The sequence below is a fragment of the Pseudorasbora parva genome, chromosome 5, assembly GCF_024679245.1.
Source record: "Pseudorasbora parva isolate DD20220531a chromosome 5, ASM2467924v1, whole genome shotgun sequence".
NCBI classification, from domain to species: domain Eukaryota; kingdom Metazoa; phylum Chordata; class Actinopteri; order Cypriniformes; family Gobionidae; genus Pseudorasbora; species Pseudorasbora parva.
In genome coordinates, this window is record NC_090176.1 from 21,277,433 (window position 1) to 21,302,191 (window position 24,759).

At 37.4% G+C, this 24,759-nt stretch overlaps 1 protein-coding gene across 1 annotated transcript in view; it reads right to left on the bottom strand.

Moving 5' to 3' along the window:
* The window catches only part of mgat4a (alpha-1,3-mannosyl-glycoprotein 4-beta-N-acetylglucosaminyltransferase A), an 83,111-nt gene that overhangs the window by 44,714 nt on the left and 13,638 nt on the right, over positions 1 to 24,759 (bottom strand). The window contains exons 3-4 of the mRNA XM_067443490.1: positions 13,521 to 13,688; positions 12,900 to 13,040 (exon numbers count right to left, since the gene is read on the bottom strand). Of these exons, the coding sequence (XP_067299591.1) occupies positions 12,900 to 13,040; positions 13,521 to 13,688 (309 nt within the window). The remainder of the gene's footprint in view (positions 1 to 12,899; positions 13,041 to 13,520; positions 13,689 to 24,759) is intronic.

Here is a 24,759-nt window from a genome sequence, read left to right on the forward strand (position 1 = left end):
GGGAAAGAAAGGTGATTTAAGCAATTTTGAGTGTGGCATGGTTGTTGGTGCCAGACGGGCCGGTCTGAGTATTTCACAAACTGCTCAGTTACTGAGATTTTCATGCAAAACCATTTCTAGGGTTTACAAAGAATGGTGTGAAAAGGGAAAACATCCAGTATGCGTCAGTCATGTGGGCGAAAATGCCTTGTTGATGCTTGAGGTCAGAGAAGAATGGGCCGACTGATTCAAGCTGATAGAAAAAAAAAGAGCAACTTTAATTGAAATAACCACTCGTTACAACCGAGGTATGCAGCAAAGCATTTGTGAAGCCACAACACACACAACCTTGAGGCGGATGGGCTACAACAGCAGAATACTGCACCGGGTATCACTAATCTCCACTACAAATAGGAACAAAAGAGGCTAAAATGTGCACAAGCTCACCAAAATTGGACAGTTGAAGACTGGAAAAATGTTGTCTGGTCTGATGAGTCTCAATTTCTGTTGAGACATTCAGATGGTAGAGTCAGAATTTGGTGTAAACAGAATGAGAACATGGATCCATCATGCCTTGTTACCACTGCAGACTGGTGGTGGTGTAATGGTGTGGGGGATGTTTTCTTGGCACACTTAAGGACTCAGTGCCAATTAGGAATCGTTTAAAAGCCACGGCCTACCTGAGCATTGTTTGTGACCATGTCCATCCCTTTATGACCACCATGTACTCATCCTCTGATGGCTACTTCCAGCAGGATAATGCACCATGTCACAAAGCTCGAAACATTTCAAATTGGTTTCTTGAACATGACAATGAGTTCACTGTACTAAAATGGCCCCACAGTCACCAGATCACAACCCAATAGAGCATCTTTGGGATGTGGTGGAACGGGAGCTTCGTGCCCTGGATGTGCATCCCACAAATCTCCATTCACTGCAAGATGCTATCCTATCAATATAGGCCAACATTTCTAAAGAATAAATTGAATGAATTTATAAAGAAAAAATTCAGCACCTTGTTGAATCAATGCCACGTAGAATTAAGGCAGTTCTGAAGGCGAAGGGGGTCAAACACACTATTGGTATGGTGTTCCTAATAATCCTTTAGGTGAGTATGTATAATTTGTCTTGCATTTACTGAAACTGGGCGGGGCTTGTTAGTTCCTAGCATGCTTTGCATATGGCTAAATCAAGAAACTCTCGTAAATGTTATTTTATATGTAAAAGTGTTAATTTAAGTATTTGAGCAGACGAGAAAGGGGCAGAATTAATTGTGTTTAATATTCAATTATGTTGGAATTATTAGAACAATTTAAATTACAGTGGGTTACCACTGTGGAGAAGAGTGGATCATTTGCTTAGGCTGTGGACTAAAACAACTTAATGTCATAACTAGTGTTGGGAAAGTTACCTAAAATGAATTATTAGTTACAGTTACTAGTTACTTCTTTTAAAAGTAATTTAATTACTTTACCAATTACTGTACATCAAAAGTAATTAGTTACTAGGGAAAGTAACTTAAGTTACTTTTATGTCTGCTTTTTAAATTAACAGTATTGAACAGTCAAACACAATAAACATAATTTTAGACCTATTTATTGTAATCAACAGGCCTTCAAATCAAGCAGTAGTATGGCGTTTAGTGTCCAACAGCAGCAGCCAGAGCAACACGAGAGTCACCGCAAATTAGTAAAACAAGCACATGCAAACTGCTGCAAGTGAAACTTAAAGCAAGTCTTAAATGCTTAAAAACACAATCAGCTTCATTAAAACCAAGCCTGCAGTCTCCCTCTCATTTACTGAAGCTTTCGCGCCTCGATCGCCCCCCGGTGACCGGTCCCAGTATAGCCGCCCCTCTGTGTTTTCTAATGGACGCGAGGCAAACTAAATAATAATATTACACTTCAAAAATGTTTCCCCAAAGTTAGTTTATGTCACTGAAGGCAGTTATCATCACGATGATTTCATTTCAGGTGTTCGTTTTAAAAATAAGTTTAGTTTGAGTTAGTTATTTGATGCTATAAAAACGGGGGGGTGACGTCATGATTGACAGCTGAGACTGACGGCTTCTCTGAGTGAAGTTGTCACTGAGGCACTAACGGACTTTTTTCGAAATTTTTGGCAGCAGATTAGAGCTTTAGCTTTAATTTCTACATTTCCATAACTGTTTATTTCACACCAACATAATTAATTGTTCTGCATCTGTGAGAGTGTGGGCGGGCTTTTGATATCGCGACTGTACTTCCTGCTCTACTTCCTGTGCTCTACTGCGCAACTCCGGTCCCGAAATCGCTACTGCGCAGACTCGGTCCCAAGATGTCAGCGCCGTGCAAGGCCGCCTGAAAGCTTCAAATATGGCAAGCGGAAACGGATGATGTCGAGTCGTCCATATTTTTTTACGGTCTATGATTAAAACTAATGAGACTAAAACTAAAGTGCAGCTCATCTGTTGCTTTCGTTGATGTGAACTCTGTTAAATGTGGAATTGATTTATATTAATTTTGCAGAGAGGTGCAGGGACCTGCATGTTTTTTTGTATTTATTTTTATTTGTTTAGATTGTGTAGCGTGTTTTGTTTGTGATTGCCTACGATGAGCCTAACCTCAGAATGGTGATAGTAGGCTAAACGTTAGAACTAACATTGTGATGCTTGAAGTGTTTGATATCTAAAGAATTTATTATAGGCAAGACGAGTCAAGAGTTGATTTGAAAAGCTAAAGCTTTGAGTGAACTCCCTGTCACAATAATAAAATAAAATAAATGCCTCAAACATTTTTCTAAATAAACTTAATAAAGAAACTAAATAAAATATAACTACTTTGACATTAAAAACAAAACTGAACTATTTTAATGGCTATAACAATGTGCAACAGGGAGGATTAAAATATTTTTTTTTTTTTAAAAACACGTGCTAGGGCTTAGATTTGAACTTCTACATTTGTAAGCTTTCATTTTTCACAAAAGAGAGTAATGCGAGTAACAAACTCATTTAAATTTAATGCTTAGCATTTAAGATGCTTATGTGTGCTATGAATAGCTAAAAGTTTGTCAACTAGCTAGTGTGGTAGGCCTATAATAATTCAGTTGTAAAAATTTAAGTATATGAAATTGAAGTGGATGAATGATATATGAAATTGAATGACTGAATCATGTCAGGGAGCCATTTAAAACTTACTTTTGAGACTACTTAATTGGGTCACTTAAAATGTATTTATTCCATGGTGTAGAAGTTACATGAACAAATTATGTTCGTTTAACTTAACTGATTCACATGTGGGACCGATGTACACAATTAAATCATGTAAATCCAACACTTTTTTCAGTGTATGAAAGATATATTTCATTTTCATTTAATGATACTATTAGCTTTTATAAATAATTGCACATTTTATACCGTAAACTCTACAATATTTTAAACATTGCTGTCATTTAATGTTCAAATATTTTTTCTTACTTTTAAATTATGAACAATTCTAAAAATGAATTCATTCCTGATGTGATTTCCAGTTTAAGGTTCGAAAGCAAAACCAGTTTGATTTAAACCACTGATTCAAAGCAAGACTGCAGTATAAATGAAGTTTCATAAGTCAACAAAAGATTGTTGACTTAAAAATTGTAAGTGGATCCTATTCTTGCAGCTTCCGGCATTATTTCCTATACGTTCATGTCCTCTTATTTCCCATACTAGTCCTGTCCTCTCTATAACCCTCACTGAACCCAGGAGGACTTGATTCCTCTAACGAGAATCTGATAGGCCTGCTGTGGGTGTGTGAAGGCGGGACAAAAGGTCTCTGGGCCTCCATTCAGGGCCGCTGGCTGTGGCTTCAGCTCTGACACACTGACCGGGCCTGTGACAGCCCGTAGACAACAGGCGTGAAACACAATACGACAAGCAAGGACGCGGCAGACAGCAACACCCCGCTGTTTGGGTGAAAATGTGAGAAATGGAGGGTGAAAAACAAATCTCATGTGACAGCTCTGAGCCTTAACAAGGCCATAACAGTACCGTAATTAGCATTTGTTTAGTGAACTTGGCTGACGGACAGAGAAAAGTAGTACATTTTAGTCATTAATCAATGATGGTTACATCATATTCGAAGCACATCCGAACTTCAGTGCTAATTTAAAGGGAACCGATTTTTAGACTTCAAGTCTTGATTTTGTTTTTGGGGTTTACTAGAATAGGTTTTCATGCTTGAATGTAAAAAAAAAAGAAAAGAAAAAGACCACTTAATTTGGATATGTATCAGGTACAGGACAAATTTTCTCAAGGGACAAATTTGTTTTTTCTCTCAACTAGTATTGGCATTACATTACTAGAACATTGAAGATTATTTAATTAACTGATAACCAAAATTAACTGATTTGTGAATTACACATTTTTACAGGACGTTTTTATAAAAATAAAGTTATAATTCTATATGTTTTTGTATGTATTAAAGTTGAAGAGATGATTGTTTTTGTACCAGGCTGTACCAGGCTCCTTTTGTGTTGTGATTGTGTTGTCAATTCAGCGGGTAACTTTGACAAGAATGAATGAACAGACACATATCGTTGCCAATACTCTTAATATTATGGCATTACTATCTGTAGCACCAACTATACTCGAGGCAAATTCACCAAATGAACGTCCTCATTGTGCAAACATTTTATCGGCGCCGACAGGAAAGGAGAAGACTAGGCTACTTTTTAGCCAAACAATGTATTTAATCTTATTTTTACATTTCATCTAGGTTATATTGATTATGAAAAACGCACAGATGTGCAATACAAGACATCGGGTCAGAAATGATTTTGACCACTTCATTACGTTTTGTTTTGTAGAAAGCTTTGTATAAATTGTATCTTAATTTTAATAAATGTTTCATCATTTGCCTGAATTTAATAAATAAGCTTTAATAAATAATATAGCAGACAAACCGTGACGAAGCGATCATTTGCGTTGCACATGAACTGGAGCCAGGGCTGGACTGGTAATCTGGCATCTGGGCCGACGCACTTTGGGGCCGGTAGTGTTTTTTAAACACTTTGTACCACTGACAACATGCACCGACAGCAGCCCATTGGTTTGTCTTCTGAATTGACAAGCCGAAGCGAGAGAGACCTCCCCTCCATATTAGGCGCTTTTTTCTATTTATTTATTTACTATTTGAGCGCATGGAACTGCAAAAGGCGAATATCCGCACAGTGTAGCCGCTGACGAGCGTATGCTGCGTTTAAATGCTGATCTATACGGCACTTTGACTCCGAATTTTGTTTTATACAATCGTATGCTATGGAAACATTACAGGTTCTGTGTTGAATCAGCTGAAAACAGCCGCGAGCATGTATTCATGACGACGTAAAGTGGAAAACGGCAATACACCACAATTTACATTGCAGCTAACAGCGAAGAAATATGGTGTTTTGGAAGAAACACTTATTAAAAATGTTGCTATATTACTTAAATTAATATTGCAGAATATAAATCACTTTTATAGAGGCTTTTTTTCGTATTTTCTACAGGTGTTTATTTTTTTTTACTCACAAATATAATATATAATAATATATTTTACTCACAAATATAATATATAATATATATTTTAGAAACCATATAGCCATATAATAAGCACGGTTTTTACAGTCTATGTTTTTTATCCTGTGACTACCATGATCTTACATTTAAATGAAACTGGCCTACAGTTAAACTACAGTCTATAAAACAGTTTTAAAGTCTGGATCCCATGAATTAAGGACAAAGCTTTTTTTCCTCTTTAAAAGTTTTATTAACTTTTCTTAGATTTAATGAAATTTAATAGCCTCATGAAAGATAGATATCAGTGTAGGGCTGGACAATAATTCAATATCAATATATATCGCGATATAATTTTTTTCAATAACGGTGATATGATTTTTAAACACATTTCCGATATTTCGATAAATATATTACAGTATTCCTCACTGACTGACGTTCAGGGCGCAGCCGTCAGAAAGAGCAGAACATGATTGGCTACTTGCGCGATGACGTACACCACAGAAACGCAGTCAGTGCTCAGCAGTAGTAGGCTGATAGATCCAACGCGGCAAGTTTAAGCTACAAAAAGAGTTTCCCTGACCGCAACACAAATGTGACTGAATGAACTTCCACAAGTAAGGAGAAAGAAATCGTTGATAAGAGAAGAAAGACTAACGTTAATTCAGTGGGGTGGAAGTAGTTCGACGTGTCCCCCGCACTTTTAATAAAGTGTATTTTCATCCCCCGCACTTTTACTGGGTCTCACCGGTCTTAGTCGACCCGCTCCGAGCGGGTTTCCAAACGGCGTTACCTGGAGCGAGGGCGGGCAAGTTAACAGAGACGCTAAAGACCGCTTTCTCTAACCTCGGTTGATTGCGCGCTTCTTGAGGTCACGGGCAAGTGTATACATAGAAACCAACGTGAATACATCAAGATTTAATTTCAGAGACAAAAAATAATCTATGCTAGCTTGAAATGTCATTTTGTTCGTATCTAAATATGAGGAGGACGCTCTCTCACAGAAAGCCCAAAAGCGGATTCGCAGAACTACTGTCACGCTGGAGCTGCAGCTGAAGGAAAACAATCGTTATGAGCTGAAAGGTGACGACAGTCAGACGATTGCGACAATATATGAAAGCAATGAAGGAGCATCATGAGTAACAAAACTGTTTTCAACACTGAAAATAATCATAAATGTTTGTTTAGCATCAAATCCTAATATGAGAATGATGAGTGACACTGAAGACTGGAGTAATGATGATAAATTCAGCTTTGATCACAGGAATAAATGACACTTTACTATATATTCACGTAGTGAACAGATGATGTAGATCAGAATAATATTTCACTGTATTACGTTGTTTACCGCATTTTTAATTAAATAAATGCAGCATTAAATATATGCTATAATTTTGCATAAATGGAAAATAGAGCGCTATGAATTGTTCTTCACTGAAATTTAAAACTTTAAAGAAAATGCTCAATAAACTGCGTCTGCGGCATAGGAGCACTGTACGCTGTGAAGCAGATCCACCTTCTGAAGCAGATCCATCCGCTATATTCTGAATATCTGAATCCTGGCTGAAGCACTTTTGTTTAATCTATATTAAGAATAATATAATCAGCCTATGTTATAGTTTAAACTTAAAGATATTAATATTAATAAAGTGAGAGTCTTATGTTTATTTGATGTTGATTTCACATTTCTTGTTCATATAAAGGCTAAATACAAATAAAAGGTGAACATTAATTTATTTGTACTGGTTTTATTTCTAAAATATTATATAGTTTTATAGGATGACTATTCATAGACTTGGCAAATACATTTTTCAGAAGTTTGTAGGTACAGACATCCTTTGTGGCAGTTCTTAGTAGTTTTTTCTAAAGCTTTTATATATTTCATATCGATATCGGAATTATATCGTATCGACCGAAATTAAGAAAAATATTGTGATATGAATTTTGGCCATATCGTCCAGCCCTATATCAGTGTCTTACTTAAATGATGTGTTAACTCTTGAAAAATATGATTGTTCAACCCAAAAATTTGATCATTTAATTCCTCAGCTCACCCTAATGTCATTCCAAACCTAAATTAATTTATTTCTGTGTAGCATAAAATGTCAGTTTTTTTGTTCAATATTCAAATGGTAGCCTAACCAAAATGGCTTGGTTGCCAAAATTCTTCAGAACATCTTTTGTGTTTCACAGAAGTCATACAGGTTCGGAATGACGAGAGTGAGTAAATGTTGACAGCATTTAAAAGCAGTACATTTACTTTACTGCATCTTAGCTCAAAATCATCAGTGCTTTACTGCCAAGGGCATTTCTATGTGACAAAAAAGCAATATTAAGTTTGTGCATTTGCAGTAAATTCGATAATATCTATCATTATTTATCCTTGTCCTAGTATTATTTATATACTCCAATTTAAGACCGCAACCCCAAAAAAACATCCACAGGGAACTCATGGGCCAGATGTGCTGGGTATGCCAGAGACGAATTTTAGCCCCAGTCCAGCCCTGACTGGAGTGGTCTCATAAATAAACCGAAACTCAGCATAGGCTACTTCAGACAGGCTAGCAAAAAATAAATAGTCAAGCAAAGCACACTGTTCACGCGAGCTGACTACACAAGCGGTTCTGTTTAAAATGCTGCGCTCTCCATCACTGCATGTGCTGTGAGTTTAATCTGTTTTTTCACTAATCCTACACCAGAACTTTCTGTAAATGGTCTGAAAGTCCGAACTATACAGAAAATGCTTTCATACAAGAAACGAACCAAGCCTTTGTTCAGTTTGGTCAAATTTCGTCCGGACCATGGTCCGAGGGAGGTTTCACACCTGTAATTTTGGTTTTGCCGCTTGGTCACATCACATTAAAGAGCACAAAAACAACAACATTCATTGTTTGTACTTCATAATAAAATTAACAGTAAAACTTTGTTTCAGATTAAACGTTACGTGTGTTTGAAGCACAACGCTTATTGTGATTTATTGAATGGGAGGTGTGCTAAATTGTTAAAGGTGTCATGAACATGAACTGTTGTCTGAGGTCAACTTGTGCAACGTGTGCGTGGTTTTCACATTCTAAAACATTATAATGAATAACTATTAGGCTATTTTCTACCCTGGTTTTGAGGCGCTCTCCTGGAAATTATGTTTTTTATGGGCATGCCGCACTGAAGACTTGGAAGTAAACGCCCAAGCATAGGATTGGATAAGATTTGCATATTATAATGAGCTTCAGCTCCCCTGTCAGTGCATTTGGGAATTGTTTTGAAAGCGTGTGGGAAAACAACAACCGGAATGAATCGCTCACAGGGCTCACAAAATATCTTTATCAAACAAACACGATGATTTATCTCTCATCCACTCGTGATTGATAGGATTGTTATTTTTGTATTGCTTGACCTGACCAATTGGTGGATATAACCGCAAACCACGCACACGCACACGCACCAGGGATGGAAATTAGCACCCGCCACCAGCCAAATGCGGGTGATTTTGCGTTGTGGCGGGTAAACTCGCTTCACCTACCGGCCACCGTGGCGGGTAAATAAAAATAGCATACTGTTTCCCCTCTTTATAAACTGTGTTCAATGAATGCGAGTGCGGCCGCACTATGTATGTCCGAATATGACCAGTCGTTTTCGCCGTCATTACCCGGATGTAGTGCCAGAAGACGCGAATAATAACCATAATAACTCGCGCGCACTGAGAGAAGATCCGTCACTGTCATCCGGAAGCGCGCACCCGTCTCACAGCGCGCAAATATTGAGTTCTCTTTCAAGTCTTGTGCTTAAACGGACAAACTCACACAAAAAGTATGCCAACATGTTCATCTTGATGAGAATTCTAGCAGACATAGTCTGAATATGCCTTAAGTGAACTTTATACAGTCGTGAAAGATGACGCATATCCCTCTATTAGGTCTTAAAGGGGCAGTAGCCTTTACTGCTGTCTGTTTAATGTCAAACAAACGAGAAGGACATCACTCACTGCTCTTGATTGAATAGCTTTTGTAAGTTTAATAAGGAATAATCTTTCATTTAAACAGTTAAATATGCAGTTATTTTACATTTGATTACTTTATTAAATTTCTGTAGGCTAGTAGACCTGTACATTATTATTTAATGTACACATGAGTGAGATCAAGTTAAACATTTTACTTTGAATTTTATTTTATACTGTTTGATGTTGCAATGTGCTAAATAAATATTTGCATAATTTGTAATTGATTTATTATTTGAAACTTTAATATTAATTAATGCAATTGCAATGCCTTGATTTTTAGTAAAGTTACTCAGTCATAGCATTAGCCATAAATGCAATGGATAATTGGCATAATTTCTTTTAGTGCTTCGGTTTCAGCCAATAATTTTTATTTCGATGCATCCCTACTGACAATGTTCTGCTCGGTATGTCGTCAACACGCTTCAGAAGATGCCAAAACTAGTAGTTTCATTGTTGGTACTAAAAACCTAAAACTGGAAGCCATAAAAGAATCATCCAAATGCCACATCCAGGTAAAAAAAAAAAAAAGAGAGAGAGAACATAGAGCCCTACTCATTTAATGAAATGTATATCAGTTCATGGTTTGTGTGTGTATAAGAGTGAAAAAATGTCAGTATTTCATTGAGATTTGAGATTAAATAAACAGCTTAAGTATTGTAGAGCTTGTAGTATTAATTTTCACGTGCAGTTACACATTGTCGGTTAAAAACAAGAAAGTGGCTGGTAAAAACATTGAGTGGCTGGTAGATTTTGAAATCCACCAGCCAAAGTGGCCGGTGGACAAAAAAGTTAATTTCCATCCCTGACACGCACACGCACACGCACACGCACACGCACACGCACACGCACACACACAAGCCTCACTCTTCAAAACTTATGGGATTGTATTTTTCCTTCTAATATCACGTCAAGAGAGTGAACAGCACACATCAAGAAATAAATGTTATTACACTATTTAAGATAGCCCATTGGCAGGTCGGGCTTATGCTTTGCTAGCCCGTCTGGAAAACACATAGCCCCGGGACGATTGGCTTTGTGAGCCCTGGCTTCTACATGTCGGAGTCTGATCCCAAATCACAATGAATCAACAACACCACAAATAAAGGAGCCTTCAGCCTTTGGCAGCGTACTAAGGTATTTTTAGTTAAACATCTACACATTAATCAATAGATATCAAACGATATGTATCGATGCAATACTATCACATATTAAAAATAATTTTTACTCACATTAGTGTGTGTCTTAAATACATTCATTTAATCTCATCCTGTCTGCAAATCCAGTCTCTTGTACAAACAAATCTATGGTGAAATGAAGGAACAAACGTGCAATGTCTTCCCCACGTGAGCTGGATATTCATTAAAAATAAAGTTAATCCATCGATTCACAATACTGGAATCCAAATTAAGCTTATGCGCCATGTTTATTGCTTAGAAGTTCGATCTGGTTTAGCTACGTAGGCCTATGTCAAGTCAGGTATAATTCGGTGGGCGAGGCTACAAAATCAGGCATTGTTCATCACCACAAGATGATATAAAGGTTTGGCATATTCTGAGATTGATCGTTTGTTGGGCCTGGTGTCAATAATTGCTTAGCAATAAAATAATGTTTTCAGCTCTGAAACTTACATGCTATTATTATATTACCATTAGTGTTGTCACGATACTGGACTCAGGTAAGAATTCAGGTAAGAAACTGAATTTTAAAAAACCAAGTAATACAATTTTAAATAGCATTGGGTATTTGTAAAAAAATAAATACAGAAGAATCCATTAGAGTTACACAATTTAATCAGTCAAGTGCAGTAAGTGATCGTTTATATTTTTTTGGTATTTTAAATAACAAATAACTGCTGTCCCTTTAAGACCTGACAAACGCATGTTTCATGTTAAGAGGGTAAGATCGCAGCTGGTATCAATACTGTAGAAAAGGAGTATCGTATTGTTTCAGATATTTCAGTATTACTACATATCGAAATCAATATTTTTGACATCAACTAAAAACAGCATAAACTAAAGCCCCGTTTCCACCAAAATTACCAGGAACAATTTGTACCAGGAACTTTTTTACAGGAACTTTTCTCCCCCCCAGACCTGCAGCTGTCTGCGTTTCGACCGCGATAAAGTTCCGAGAAGATTAGGCAAATGAGTCCGGTGATGTAGGACTGCACGTGACTGCTCCTCCAAATCAGTGAAGGACAGTAATCATTTTTAAGTGTACCGATTGAAAGATTTAGTGAACTGTTTACATGAGACGTTATCTAAACCGATCTGGTGTTTACATGTGATGACTTTCAATCGCAATCATTTTGTCACATGCAGTTTGTCTGCCGCATCAAAAATGTCAACGCTGTTTTCTCCAGCAGCTGGACTGTGTTAACTGTAGCCATAGCAACTCTTAACGGCCACCAGGACTAATACAGTATTATTTATAGCTATTTATTTGTTGTAAAGTGTAATAATCATCTCAGAAAAAAAAAATCTTCTGTCAGGCGCAGTTAAAGTAAAAACTGCCCGGGGCAATATACGCTGTGTCATTACTCCAACATTATCTTCATAACTTACGAAATAAAAAGTTTACCCCTCAGAAAAATGTACTTTCCTCTCTTGTCAACATGAGCGCGGCGCGCGCCGTCACGTCATGTAAGGACACACACTTAAAAGTAATCGGTCAGGTCGTTTACATGGTGAAAAAAAATTAATAACGAGTATGGAAGAGATTCAAGCTGTGCTGCTTTTGCTGGTTATGTATAGGTTTACTAAAGAGGTAATTAACAACGACAGAAAAGAGCACTAATATGCAGATTCAGCAGCATGCAGCATATTCAGAAAGCTTGTAAAGCTAGATTTAAAATGACAATGTATATTATTATCAGCTATTACGGACATTGAACGTGAGATGGCTGAGACAAACGCGCACCATCAGACAGAGAGCAAGACTGATATTTACTGAACGCAGAACGAACCTCGCAAAAGACTTTTAAAAATGCCGGTTGAACTAAAATGCTGCGTGAGCTCCACCAATCAGCATGTTCAGCGCCCAAGTCCCGCCCTCGAAAGTTCCTGAACTTTGAAAAAGTACTACCTTGCGAGCAGGGCCGTTTGGAGGGGGAAATATTTACCCGGAACTTCCATTTAGACCCTGGTTCCTGCGGTCTAAACACACGAAGTACCACCCAAAGTTCCTAGTTCCTGGGTAAAGTTCCTGTGGTGGAAACGGGGCTTAAAAGATTGAATCAATATTCAATAGTACCCAGCCAGCCCTTCCAAAAACACTATTTTCAATATTTATTATTCAACATTTTTGTCAGTAATGAGCTGTTTAGTTTTAAAGATACAGCTATTTCAGTTGATTTATCAAATGTTTGATAAGAAAAGATTGAAAAGTTGATGAAGTAAGTTGTTTCCTCACCTCCGGTACGTCCCTGGCCCACCTGTACGGCAGGGTGCAGACTGCCTTCATTGTTGAGCAAGTGAGGCAGGTGGTGGTAGATATTTGGCACCTGAAGGGGCTTTTTGTGAGCCAATTCCTTCAACAACTTCTGTGTCTCATCTGTAAGAAACCAGTTTATTTCAGATTATTAACACAACCAACATTTTTAAAATAATAATACATTCTCCATTTTTTTCATTCAGGTTATATTGTTTTCAATACTTCACAGGTTTGTAGGTTTTTTTTTCCTTTTTTTCCGTCTAATTTTTAAATACTTTTTGAAGTTTTGGTTCAATGTTATAATTCACCTCACAGCTGGATTGCTTTGGTTCATGGCTTATAAGTCTTTATTAAAGACTTTTTTTTATCTAAATGGGAAAAATAAATAGGCAAAATACTTCCAGAACCAAGGCCACTGAAAAAGTCTAGGGAATAATAATGTATTAATAAATTAATTTCTTGAAGGACGCAGCTATACAAAACATGTTTGCTCCCACTAATTTATGTGGAATGTGTGCCAATTCACTGCATGACAAACAATAATACGTTGACAATAATGACACACACAACTCATTTGTGTACTTATTAACATGCAGTAACCTGAGAAGTTGGAGAGAGCATCTTTGCTGCCGTTGGTCTCTGCGATGGCACGTCTGAACTGCTCCAGGATGGCGTTGAGCTCAGAGGAGCGCTGAAGGGTTCGGTGCTCTGCCACGCGCAGACGCTCCCTCAGGGCATGAAACTCCCTCTGATAGGCTACCAACTTCTCTACAGAGAGAATAGGAGTGGTGGACAGACAGAGAGAGCGACAGAGAGAGAGAGAGAGAACGTCAGAGGGAGGCCAGAGTGATCATACAGGCTTTTTTCTTGAGTTAAGTTGTTCTCTAGGGTAGTATTGTTTTTGTCAACTAAAATTAAATCATTTGAAATATAAGATTTAAAGGTGCCCTAGAATTAAACATTTAATTAACCTTGCCATAGTGAAATAATAAGAGTTCAGTACATCACATACTGTCTCAAACATCATTGCCTCCTCCTTCTAATGTAAATCTCGTAAATCAAAAACACCAGAAAAAAAAAGTGCTTCTCAACATAAACCCAACCGTGACGCAAGGATTGGGGATCATTTATATGCACACCCCCAACATTTGCATCTGTCCAAACATGTGCATTGTCAGGCGGAACTGACGGTAACTGGGACTGTAGATAAACAAACTTCTCTCATGGATAGGCCTGTCACGATAACAAATTTTGCTGGACGATAAATTGGCCAATAAATTATTGTGATAAACGATAATATTGTCGTTCTGAGACCATTTTCATCTAAAATAATGAACCAAAACAACCAAAAACAATAAAAGCATGGACTCTCAGTCTGTTTAAAAAAATGCATTTAAATAAGTACCAAAAACAATAAATAAAATGGATGCAAACTGCAACGGATGATTGTGTTTTAGGAGCATATTAGGGGCACAGTTCACAAAACCCACAGTTCGGTTCTCATCACGGTTTTAGGCTCACGGTTTTCCGTTCTGTACGTTTTTTTTCTTTCTTTCTTTTAAGCCAGAAATGTACTTCAGCATATGATATATTAATTATCCACAATTTAGGATACAGTATTTAAAAAAAAATTTGTTATATCATAGCCTAATCATGCACAAACTGAACTTGACCATCTCTGAGGAAAGTGATATTTTGATACAGCAAGACATTGATGACATGCTTTTCATTTATTTGGCAAAAAAAGGAGAATGTGTATTGCTATCTCTACAGGAACTCATGTGCCTTTAGCACACAAAGATTGAACTGAAGAATTAACTTGCGTTTATCAAACTTCAGTGTAGCTTTAAGCCTCATTTATACACGACACGTCCGCCCGAGCGCGAGGGTGCGCGCGGCAAAAATTACACGAGACCCCATTTTGCTTGCCGTTGTGCATGTCAAATTTCATAACTTTGTGTGTGGCTCCGCAACCGAAGAGCCGTGAGTTCTAGACGAATCTGCTGGCCGATAATGACGTCTCATCATGCCGCACCCGGTCTGCGAGTCGAATTTAAACACCTGCCCAAACGGACAAGGCGCGCGCAGTCAACGAGAGAGACGAGGAAAACAAAAAAAAGCATGCAAATGGCAATTATCACGGCCGGAAAAAATATCGAGCTCATTTTTTTAATCGTTCGATTAATTGATCGACTATCGCAACAAGCCTACTCATGGACACATCGCATGTCATGTTCCAGGCTATGCAGGAGACTTTTCTACCCTTCCCATAGATAAAAAAAATGTCAACAATCATGGTTGATGTTTATTATAATCGGATAACACAACAATTTAATTCAAGATCGTTTGTTTGTTCGGCCCATTTCAAGCAAGCTTCGCTTAGCGTCATAAACTGAAGAAAGTGGCAACTGTATTCCTGCAAGTAAGTAGTGATTTATCCACTTATTGACTGTTTAAACAATTTCTGATTAAAATGAACGTTTCTTAGAGAGACTGCATTGTCTAGATAACGCAAGATGTTAGTACAATAACAATAGGCAACACCAAGTACCATACAAAACTAAATAGTGTGTCTAATGACAAAGGTTAATATTATTTTGTATTACAAAATACAACCGTAGATACCGTTCACTCGATCCTTCTAGCAAACGTCACCTTTTCCCCCATATAAGTTAAAACGATAGTCATTTGACAAGGCTATTCATTTTGTAAAAATATAAGTTATATTTATTTTTGAGTATTTTTGCTTAAAGTGTCATTCAGCCAGTCTGTGTTCTGTCAGGACTTACTAGCCGCTTTACTGAACTGCTGTGCTGTGAGCTGCTGAAATAAGCCAATCAGAACAGAGCTCAACATTAAAATTCATGACCCTTCCAAATAAGGGAAAAACAGAGCATTACATCCTAGGGACAATTTATAGGGTTGTAAATGGACCTGTAAAACTGTATCGGGACAATTTTTGTTCTACATAACCCTATATGTAGATATCAGAGAACAATTTAACATATTGTTTCAAATCATTCTAGGGCACCTTTAAAATGAACACAAACACAAACAATTCATATTCCAGCCTTATTGTGCTGAACATCATTTGCATGTTCAGTTTCATATAGCCAAGACAAGGCTTTCAATTCAAAATATTTGGATCGAGTGCAATGTTATACCCAGATCCGGCATTACAGTATGACCTAATAGTTTGTTGGTCCCCCTTTTGCTGCCAGAACAGGCATGGACTCCACTAGACTGAAGGTGTGCTGTGGAATCTGGCACCAAGATGTTGGCAGCAGATCCTTTAAGTCCTGCAAATTGCGATGTGGGGCCTCCATGGATCAGACTTGTTTGTACATCCCACAGAAAAATTTGGAATTTGGAGGCCAAGTCAACACCTCAAACTCGATGTTACACTCTTCAAACCATTCCTGAACAATTTTTGCTTTGTATCAGGGCACATTATCCTGCTGAAAGAGGCCACAGCTCTGCCACATGCTCTGACCCAGTCGTCAAGCCATCACATTTTGGCCTAAACTCATTTAAATCCTTACGCTTGCCAATTTTTTCTGCTTCTAAAGCTTAGTACATTCTCAACTAAAAAAGATATTTTCTTGAGGTGGCAAGAACAAGAACAAAGTTTGTTCTGGCCAGTACATTCCATACTTCACGAGAAAAGCAGGTGTCGAACAACTCCATTCCACCACATTAACCCCGCCCACTTTACATTTCTGACCAATTACATAATAGTTCTCAGACATCCATGAGAACAAGTTCTGCTGCTCAGACAATATGTCAAGAACAAGATGCAAGAACAAGCTGCGAGAACTCCCAAACCATGGCTAGGAATGAGAACTTTTGTCTCTGTTCTTGTGGAGTATGTAATGGCCTTAAAACATCAACTTTGAGGACACAATGATCACTTGCTGCCTAATATATTATCCCACCCATTAACAGGTGCCGTGGTTCATTTTTTTTGAACAAACAAAAAAAATGCCAACCCCATTTCAGTTAAATGCTAAACCTTATTTGCATTTTCATATAGCCAAGGCGAGGCTTGCTACTCAAAGTATTTGAATGTAGTGCAACAATATATAATAGTAATTGTAACAGTTGGTTGCAACAACAACTACAAAAACAGATCAACAAACATCACCATGGGATTGTCTGAAGTTTAGGGCTGAATAAAAAATATTAACATGAAGAAACTGCAACTGTCCTAAAGTCAGCAAAAGCATTATTTTCAGAAACCACCAGACCTGCCTTTTCCTGATTACATCGGTTTCTTTGAAACATGGGTTTCCAGAAAGGTTATCTTACTGCTGCTCATCTTGAAGAAGGGAGAGAGAATAGAGAGAGGCAGCTTGTGGTCTGAGGCAGTGCCAGTGGGAAATGCCCTCTGCTACAGCAGATTAGCCTTGAGTCACACCGCCTGCTTTATTTGGAGACTCAACATGCTATGACTCAGACCTCTCCCTAAAACAAGACCTTGCATTTAATTCATCTGAAAGGGTCTCAGAGCTTCAGGAAGCTCAATGTTTTGGCTCTACATGCAATACAAACCGCCGCTGGTGGTTTGTATCTGACTGAAGCAAACGGTCAAACCAACTTTGATTTTCTTCAGAGGATTGAAAAGCTCATGGTTCAGTTGTGAAGATGTTCATGTCCAATTTTCCACAAGAACATCAATGTCTTTGTGTAGAAATGCCAGACTCTCTTCCTACAGACGGGAGCCGGATCACTTTGAACTTCCTATGACAGCTGGAAGAATGACTGTGTGTTTGACCTCTGCAAGTCTCTCACAGGTTTCCTCTTGATCTCTCTTTTATCCTAAGCAAGCTCTTCATCTTACAGCGGAAGGGGTTTTGTAAGGATCCAATATCTCAGCATTTTACTTTCCCCTTCAGCTACAGTAGCGCAGGGTATATATTAGGGATGTCCCAGTGAGGATACTTTCACACCGATATATTACGGATAACACCGGGAGGGGAGCGGGGAGTGGCTTTTAACCTTTGGTTTTAAATTTGCTATCATGCGTACTGTGTGTATAGGCCTATAATTTGTGGGCATCAGGGAGCTGCTTTCTATAACGAATTTGTGATCGTGTGTACTGTGTTCATGGTTTACGTCAAAGGAAAATTCGCAGCTCGCATGTCAGGGTCAGAAAGTTCATTCCATCCCATTGAATTGAATAGTTGTGGAGTAAAGTTTTCCAGGATTTTTTCTGCTATTAAACGGGCAGAATGGGACAATGCTACAATCAAGGCTCATGTTTGTAGAGGCTCAAAATTGGAGAATAATTTAAGCTATAAACCACATAATTAGAATATAAATAGAAAAAAACAACAACACACTTAAATAACAACCGAGCTGAAAATAACACCCAGTCTCTGACTTGCATTAAGATGGTTTGACGTTGGATGTTAGATATTAGCAAATTTAGGGATCATCTCTAAAGTTACATATAACATTGGTATACACATTTCTAACTTCAATAGCATTTGAACAGATTGATTTAAAGTATCAAAACAAGCTGTAATGCTATTGAGCTTTAACGTATTGAATCATTTGTATATGATTCTGTACAATAGTGAAAATAATTCATATTTAGACATGATTTGGAGATTTTGATATCGCAAGTCATTCTGTTCAAATGCTATTGAAGTTAGAAATGAGTATACCAATGTTGTATGCAACTTTAGAGACGGTCCATAAATTTGCAAACATCCAAAGTCAAGCCAACTTTATGCGAGTTAAACTCATTAGAGATTGAGTCATTCATTTGTGTTGTTATGCACATTTTACAAGATATTTGTCAATGACGCTCTGGATCTGTTGCGCACCAAATCCAAAAGCAAAATGACAGTGGGCATGGTGCAAGCAGTGGGCAAGTTAGACCAAACCAGTGACGGCTCGTCAGTTATTCCTTTTATGTCTCAGAATGTACATTTATTGTTTGTAATTTAATCTCTGTAAGTCTTCCCCAAATGTGGCAAATGTGCGAAATGCGAACTGAGGAGATAAAGAAGGAGCGTATTCACTAAACGGCCGGAACAGGCTCTTTTAACATGGACATTTAAAGGACATAAAGGTGGATTTTTCCTTCAAGTAATAGGCTAGGTGATTGAAAATATATTTATATTGTCTTCCTGTTTGTGTCAATTTCAGTAAATGTTCTGTCTAAAAGTGACCAAAAAAGCCATTTTAAAGCCGTGCGCCTCCTCTATTTTAAAAACCCACTACTGTGGCTTTTTTGGTCACTTTTAGACAAAACATTTACTGAAATTGTCACTGGATCAAACACATTGCAACATTAACTGTAGCAGAAAGCCTAGTTTACATACTGTACTCTGGGCATCTGCACATGATGCCCTTCTTTATAATAGGTTTTAAAAGTTTGTTTGTTTTTTTCAACTATGGGCTCTTTTTGCCCTGTTAATATACTTCTCACACTCTCCCTAATTAATGACCTAGTCATTTGTATAATAGTTTAACAAGAGTACATGCATAATATGACAACAGTTTTTTTTCTCCCTCCTCTCAAATTTAAAACATATATTTGCAAATAAAATGGCCAAGTCCTTTTGCCTTGCTAAGGCTAATTTCATAACTAGCATGATGGTATGCTCATTTGTAAGTTTCTTTGGACAAAAACATCTGCAAATTAATAGACAATGTAAATGTATCCTAAAAGCCTTTTTTTCCTCAAAACATTCTGTCTTGTATAGCTAGAGAATATTGCAGTTTGATTATAAATGACGGATCATAAAAAAAAATAAAAAATCGTCACACATTACACTAACATTTAAAAAAACATTTTTAATGAAAAGAATGCTATTATTCAGCAAGGATGCATTACATTTGTCAAAAGTGACAGCAGACATTTATAATGTAGATTTCCATAGCATAGAATGATTTCTGAATGATCATGTCATGTGACATTAAGGACTGGAGGAATGATGTTGAAAATTCAGCTTTGCCATATAAATTTAAGTTGCTGTAGTTAAAGAAAGTCAAATGAGAGACAACAAAATTGCAGGAGTATGATCTATTTCTCTGAACATTTTTACCAAACCACTAATGCATGCATGCCTGCTTTAATACATACTCATCATCAAAATAAAAGCATCTAAAGTCACGTGTGATCACAACAGCTCACTGTGCTCAATACTAAATTACTGATCAAGCTTAACTGTTACTGAACTCCTTTGTGGTCTGGGCAAGCAATTAGCCAGTGCTATAGGGAAACTCTCATATTCCAAAAGATAATGACTTTAGTATGTCAGAGAAAAAAGACGCTCCATTCAACAATCACAAGGGTATCAAATTACATGTTTGTTAGCAGATCAGCAGATTTTCTTAATACATCTGACACCGTCTGCAAACAAAATGTAAATGTTAGGCCTGCGCTCCTGTAAAGAAATTGACATTACGCTGAGTGTGGGAGGGATGTGTTCAGGCTACTTAGGTTGCAATCTAAATTAAGAAGGCACACATTGAAGGGCCGCAGTCCAGGCTATTGTGTGTGTCACTCAGACACACGAAAACATCCACATAAGTTTAATAAGATGCACAGTGTTGCTGCAGCTCTAGGCAGAGAGCTTGTTGGGGATTGAGTGATGTACAAGAGAGAATTGATGTGTGCAGATGCAGCTGCTTCCATCCTTAAGGGCTTTACACAACACCCAGGATGAGAGAAGTGTTTTGGCTCAAACAAAAACACATTTACTGAACAGCTCAGAATTGATTGGGCCCGTTCACACCTGGTCACGTAATGCATTTCTGCTGATCAGATAGTTGGCTGTTTGGTTAAAACGGTTCCATTGACACTTGGCTACATAAACGTGTCTCTGCAAAATGTATACAAGTTCCAGCATCCAGATTTCACATTAAGAGCAACAGATGAGCTAAGCATTTTATGTATCATCAGCTAATTTCAAAGACCACAATAGGAGAAAGAGCTGCATCACTACTGTAAGATCAATTACTCTTAAAATTTATGAAAATGATTGCGTTGACTGTCAGCGACTTGCTTTCATTTTTTTGGGATGCTTTTGCACTTTCTCCCGTTTTGTCTGGAATGGGTCTCGGACCGGTTTGAGTGATCTGAGGGCATTTTTACACCTGGTCTTTTCATGATCGGAAAGATATCCAATGAGAGAAATCACATGAAGCGACCAGGTATAAACAGGCCTAATGTTGCTTTGCATCAGAATTATGAATTACATTTTAAAAGTACATTATTTTTATATAGAACTTTTTCTAAATATTACTGTTTTACTGCGTTTTTGGTCAAGTAACTGCAACCTGAGAATGAGACTTTTTAAAGAAATTTCACTTTCTCATGAAGCTCCCTCCTCAGTACACTCAGACCATTCATGCCGCAAATAGTTTGGAAATTTTCATGATATTGACGTCAGAACCGGAGCACTTTACTGCCTGTGTTTACATATCAACGCCTCTACAGTATTTAGTAACCTCCCCATCCTGATTAATGACAGTTTCACATGAGGCTAGCCAGCATGATTTATAGAAGCCTTGCAGTTAAAGTAGCAGAATGAAAAGCAGTTTAATTCTAAAGCCCTGTTCACACAAGAACGCACAGAGTCGCACGGAGCTTGTGCAGTTTTCATTTATTGGTCAGCCAAGGTATACATAAAACAATATATGAACAAATATAATTTAAGGATTGAATACATTGCCTCTCAATTTTGGAGTAAACAAAACGCTGAGGACAACTGTCTGATAACTTGTAATGAACAAGGCTAAGCTATTACTAAGTCTATAGCCCTATTCGGACAGTAATTGTTTCTTGTGGGGTCATAAGGTATTTTTATAATTTACAGGAGCTGTGCTTTTATTGCCGTCTGAATCCAAAATGTCAGTGTTTTTCTCCCACCACCCGTGTAAAAATCCCCGGCCGAATTACCTAGTGTTTTTTGACAAACACCAAGGTCGTGTGGTAATTTAATTACCATCCGAATCCACATAGAAAGAAATCCACAAGAAAATAATCGCTTCAAAATTAACTGTTTATTTGACTACAGCGGTGCACAGTACCGTTGCATTTCCCTGTAATTTGGATGCATTTTAAAGATCTAGCCTACACTTTTATTACCAAAATGCTGGAAAATACTTACCTACGAGAATAAGCTTTCATCACCGTTCAAAAGAGAAAAAACAACAAAACGTAAAGATTTGAAATGAGGCATTATGACGGCAGTAGTTATTTTTAACAGTCCAAAATAAATAAATTTTAAAGTGCATGTGTTTGGTATAGCTCAAGTTCAGAATATTGATACATTTAATTAACCCAGTTTCATTTCATAATTCCAGAAGAATCAAGAACTGTATATCCTTCAATCAAATAAAATGGTTATTGAGGAGAAATAAATAAACTTTCTACAGAGCCCAAAAGAGTAAGATACTTTATTGTCATTATTGTCACCCAATGTTCCTGAGGGGTACGCAAAAGTGTTGTGAGAGAACGTAAACGTTTTTAAATATATTTTGTCCATCATTTTAGGGGCTCTGCAGATTTCATTTTACATCTTGATTTTTTTATTTATTTTTTACATTTTCATTTAGATTTAAGTTAGAAATTTGGAAGTTTACAGAGGAATACCAGCCCACTAGTTGAGAACCACTTGTATAGTAGAATTCTCAGTTACTGCATTACAACACCATGCAAGGATCTAGAAACCAGCCCTGAAGGACTCTCAGCCCTTAAATCAGCATTACCATAGTACTTGTCTCAACCACAGAAAGTCCATCTAATATCCTGACAGATTGCAGCCACTCTAAATGGATTAGTACATAAACTGTTGCACATCCCACTAATCTTGTTATATTTTCCCCTGCCCCACCATTCCTGCCTCTTTTATCTTTGCGTTGTTTCTTTTAGGCCTTCACCCAGATGTACAGCGTGTGTGGGGGACATTTTCTGCATTTAAGCTATAATACAAAAGCATACAAAAGTTCAAACCAAGTTTAAAAATCTATTTTGGTGCTGAATAAAGCTTAATTTACTAAGAGCTGTGGAATTACATAGAGAGGACACAAAAATGGGACATATTGCCAATCACGCTGTCAACCTGCCTGCCAAAAGCATGTTAATGAACCGCTCTAAGGAACCTTAATCCTGCACCAAATGGGTTTTAAAATGGGGGCACAAACATTTTTGATGCTCAATGTCATTTAAACACTGCATTTGACAACAGAGAACAGCATTTGAAACCCATTAAACTTATATAATGTGACATATGGCTGATTGAAAGATAATATTAAGTTGGAAATAATGTAGGGCAAGAGCTGATTTTATCCATCAAAACTTGGCTGGAGCCTGAAGAGGTGAAAGGCTGTGCAGTCATCAGGATATAAATCACAAAATAAACCCTGTGTTCACTATAATGACTGGGTGCCTGTGCCTGTATTAACTCACTTACACTGCAACTGAATAACGCACAGTTATGTAGGAAATCAGCTAAATAGGACAATTGTCATTTATAGAGGTCAGCAGTTATTATAGAAAAGAATTTTTAAAATTCTGCAACCGACCAATCAGAATCAAGTATTTTAAAGCAACATGTAATAGTATTAATTAAAGCTAAAGTCACATTAGTGACTCAAAGGCAAAAAGGTCTATTGTTTGTGACTGCAGGAAGCACTGCTCAGTGCTCACACAGAACTTGCCAAGCATCGTTCTGTTGGGCAACACAGCAAATTTGCATTAACTACAAGAGTGTGAGTTGTAGTTAATGCAAAAAATTGCATTTCTAATGCAAGAAATTTTACATGCTTTTTTCATTTGAATAATTTCTGCTTAGTTTTTTTTTTTCTATCATTTATGTACATTAGGGTTTTAAGTTCCATCTTTTATTGTTACAGTATTTTAGTGTCTTGTGTTACTATAACGGCGTTTTGTTTCTGTGTGTATGGCACTGTGTGCACCTTCTATATTAGTATTTACCTCTTGTGGGAAAGCTACTATTAACTTCATGTTGATAGTTCATGTTTCTCTTTCTGGTAGTACTGTTATGGTGGTTGTCAGTATATGTATAAAAGGTACAAAATAGAGATTAATAGCAGTGTGGCTTTGCTAAAATCAGCAGAAATGTGCTGTAGGATTTATTGATTTATATAGGGTTTTTTTTTGTGTGTAAATTAGTTTTAAAATTGTACATATGTTACAGGTTGTTCGGTAAATTTAAGTTTACATATGGTATTTGTGCAACCACAGCTGGAATTTTACATTTGAGTATATAACATTTGTATTTATTTTTTTAACAGAGTTTCTGGTTTTAGGTGAGGACAGTGCAGTGATGATGACCATGTGACCTGTTCTTTTTTCTCTGCAGCTGTGAAAGCTCTTCCCTGAGCCCTTTAAAACTCAAACAAACTTCAGTAGTGCTTTCTCTCTCCACCCTCAGGGACTACTCAGGTTGAGCACTGAAATTTGTCAAAAGAAAAAGTCACTCGCAGAGGACATCAGGGGGAAAATTTAACCTGTGGAACAGAAAAGAGAAAATGGTGCCTTCAGAGGGACTGGCTTTGTTCTGTCGTATGATGAAAGTCCATGGGCAACAGGAAGATTAAAATAAACCTGCTCAAGCCCATGCAACAAGCAGTAGTGAAGAAGACTTTCAAACCGGGTTCATGAAATAAGTGCCAAAATGCAGGTCACTTCCATCATGGCAATGTAAGCTGATGTTTCCATCAAGTCCAGAAAGCTCTCAAGTAGCATGTTTTTTGGGTGAAACTCCTAGAAATTTTAACCATTTGAGTTAGACGTGTGTGATAAGCAGCACAACTGTGTTTAACAATAGGCGCGTTTCCATTACCCTTCAAATTG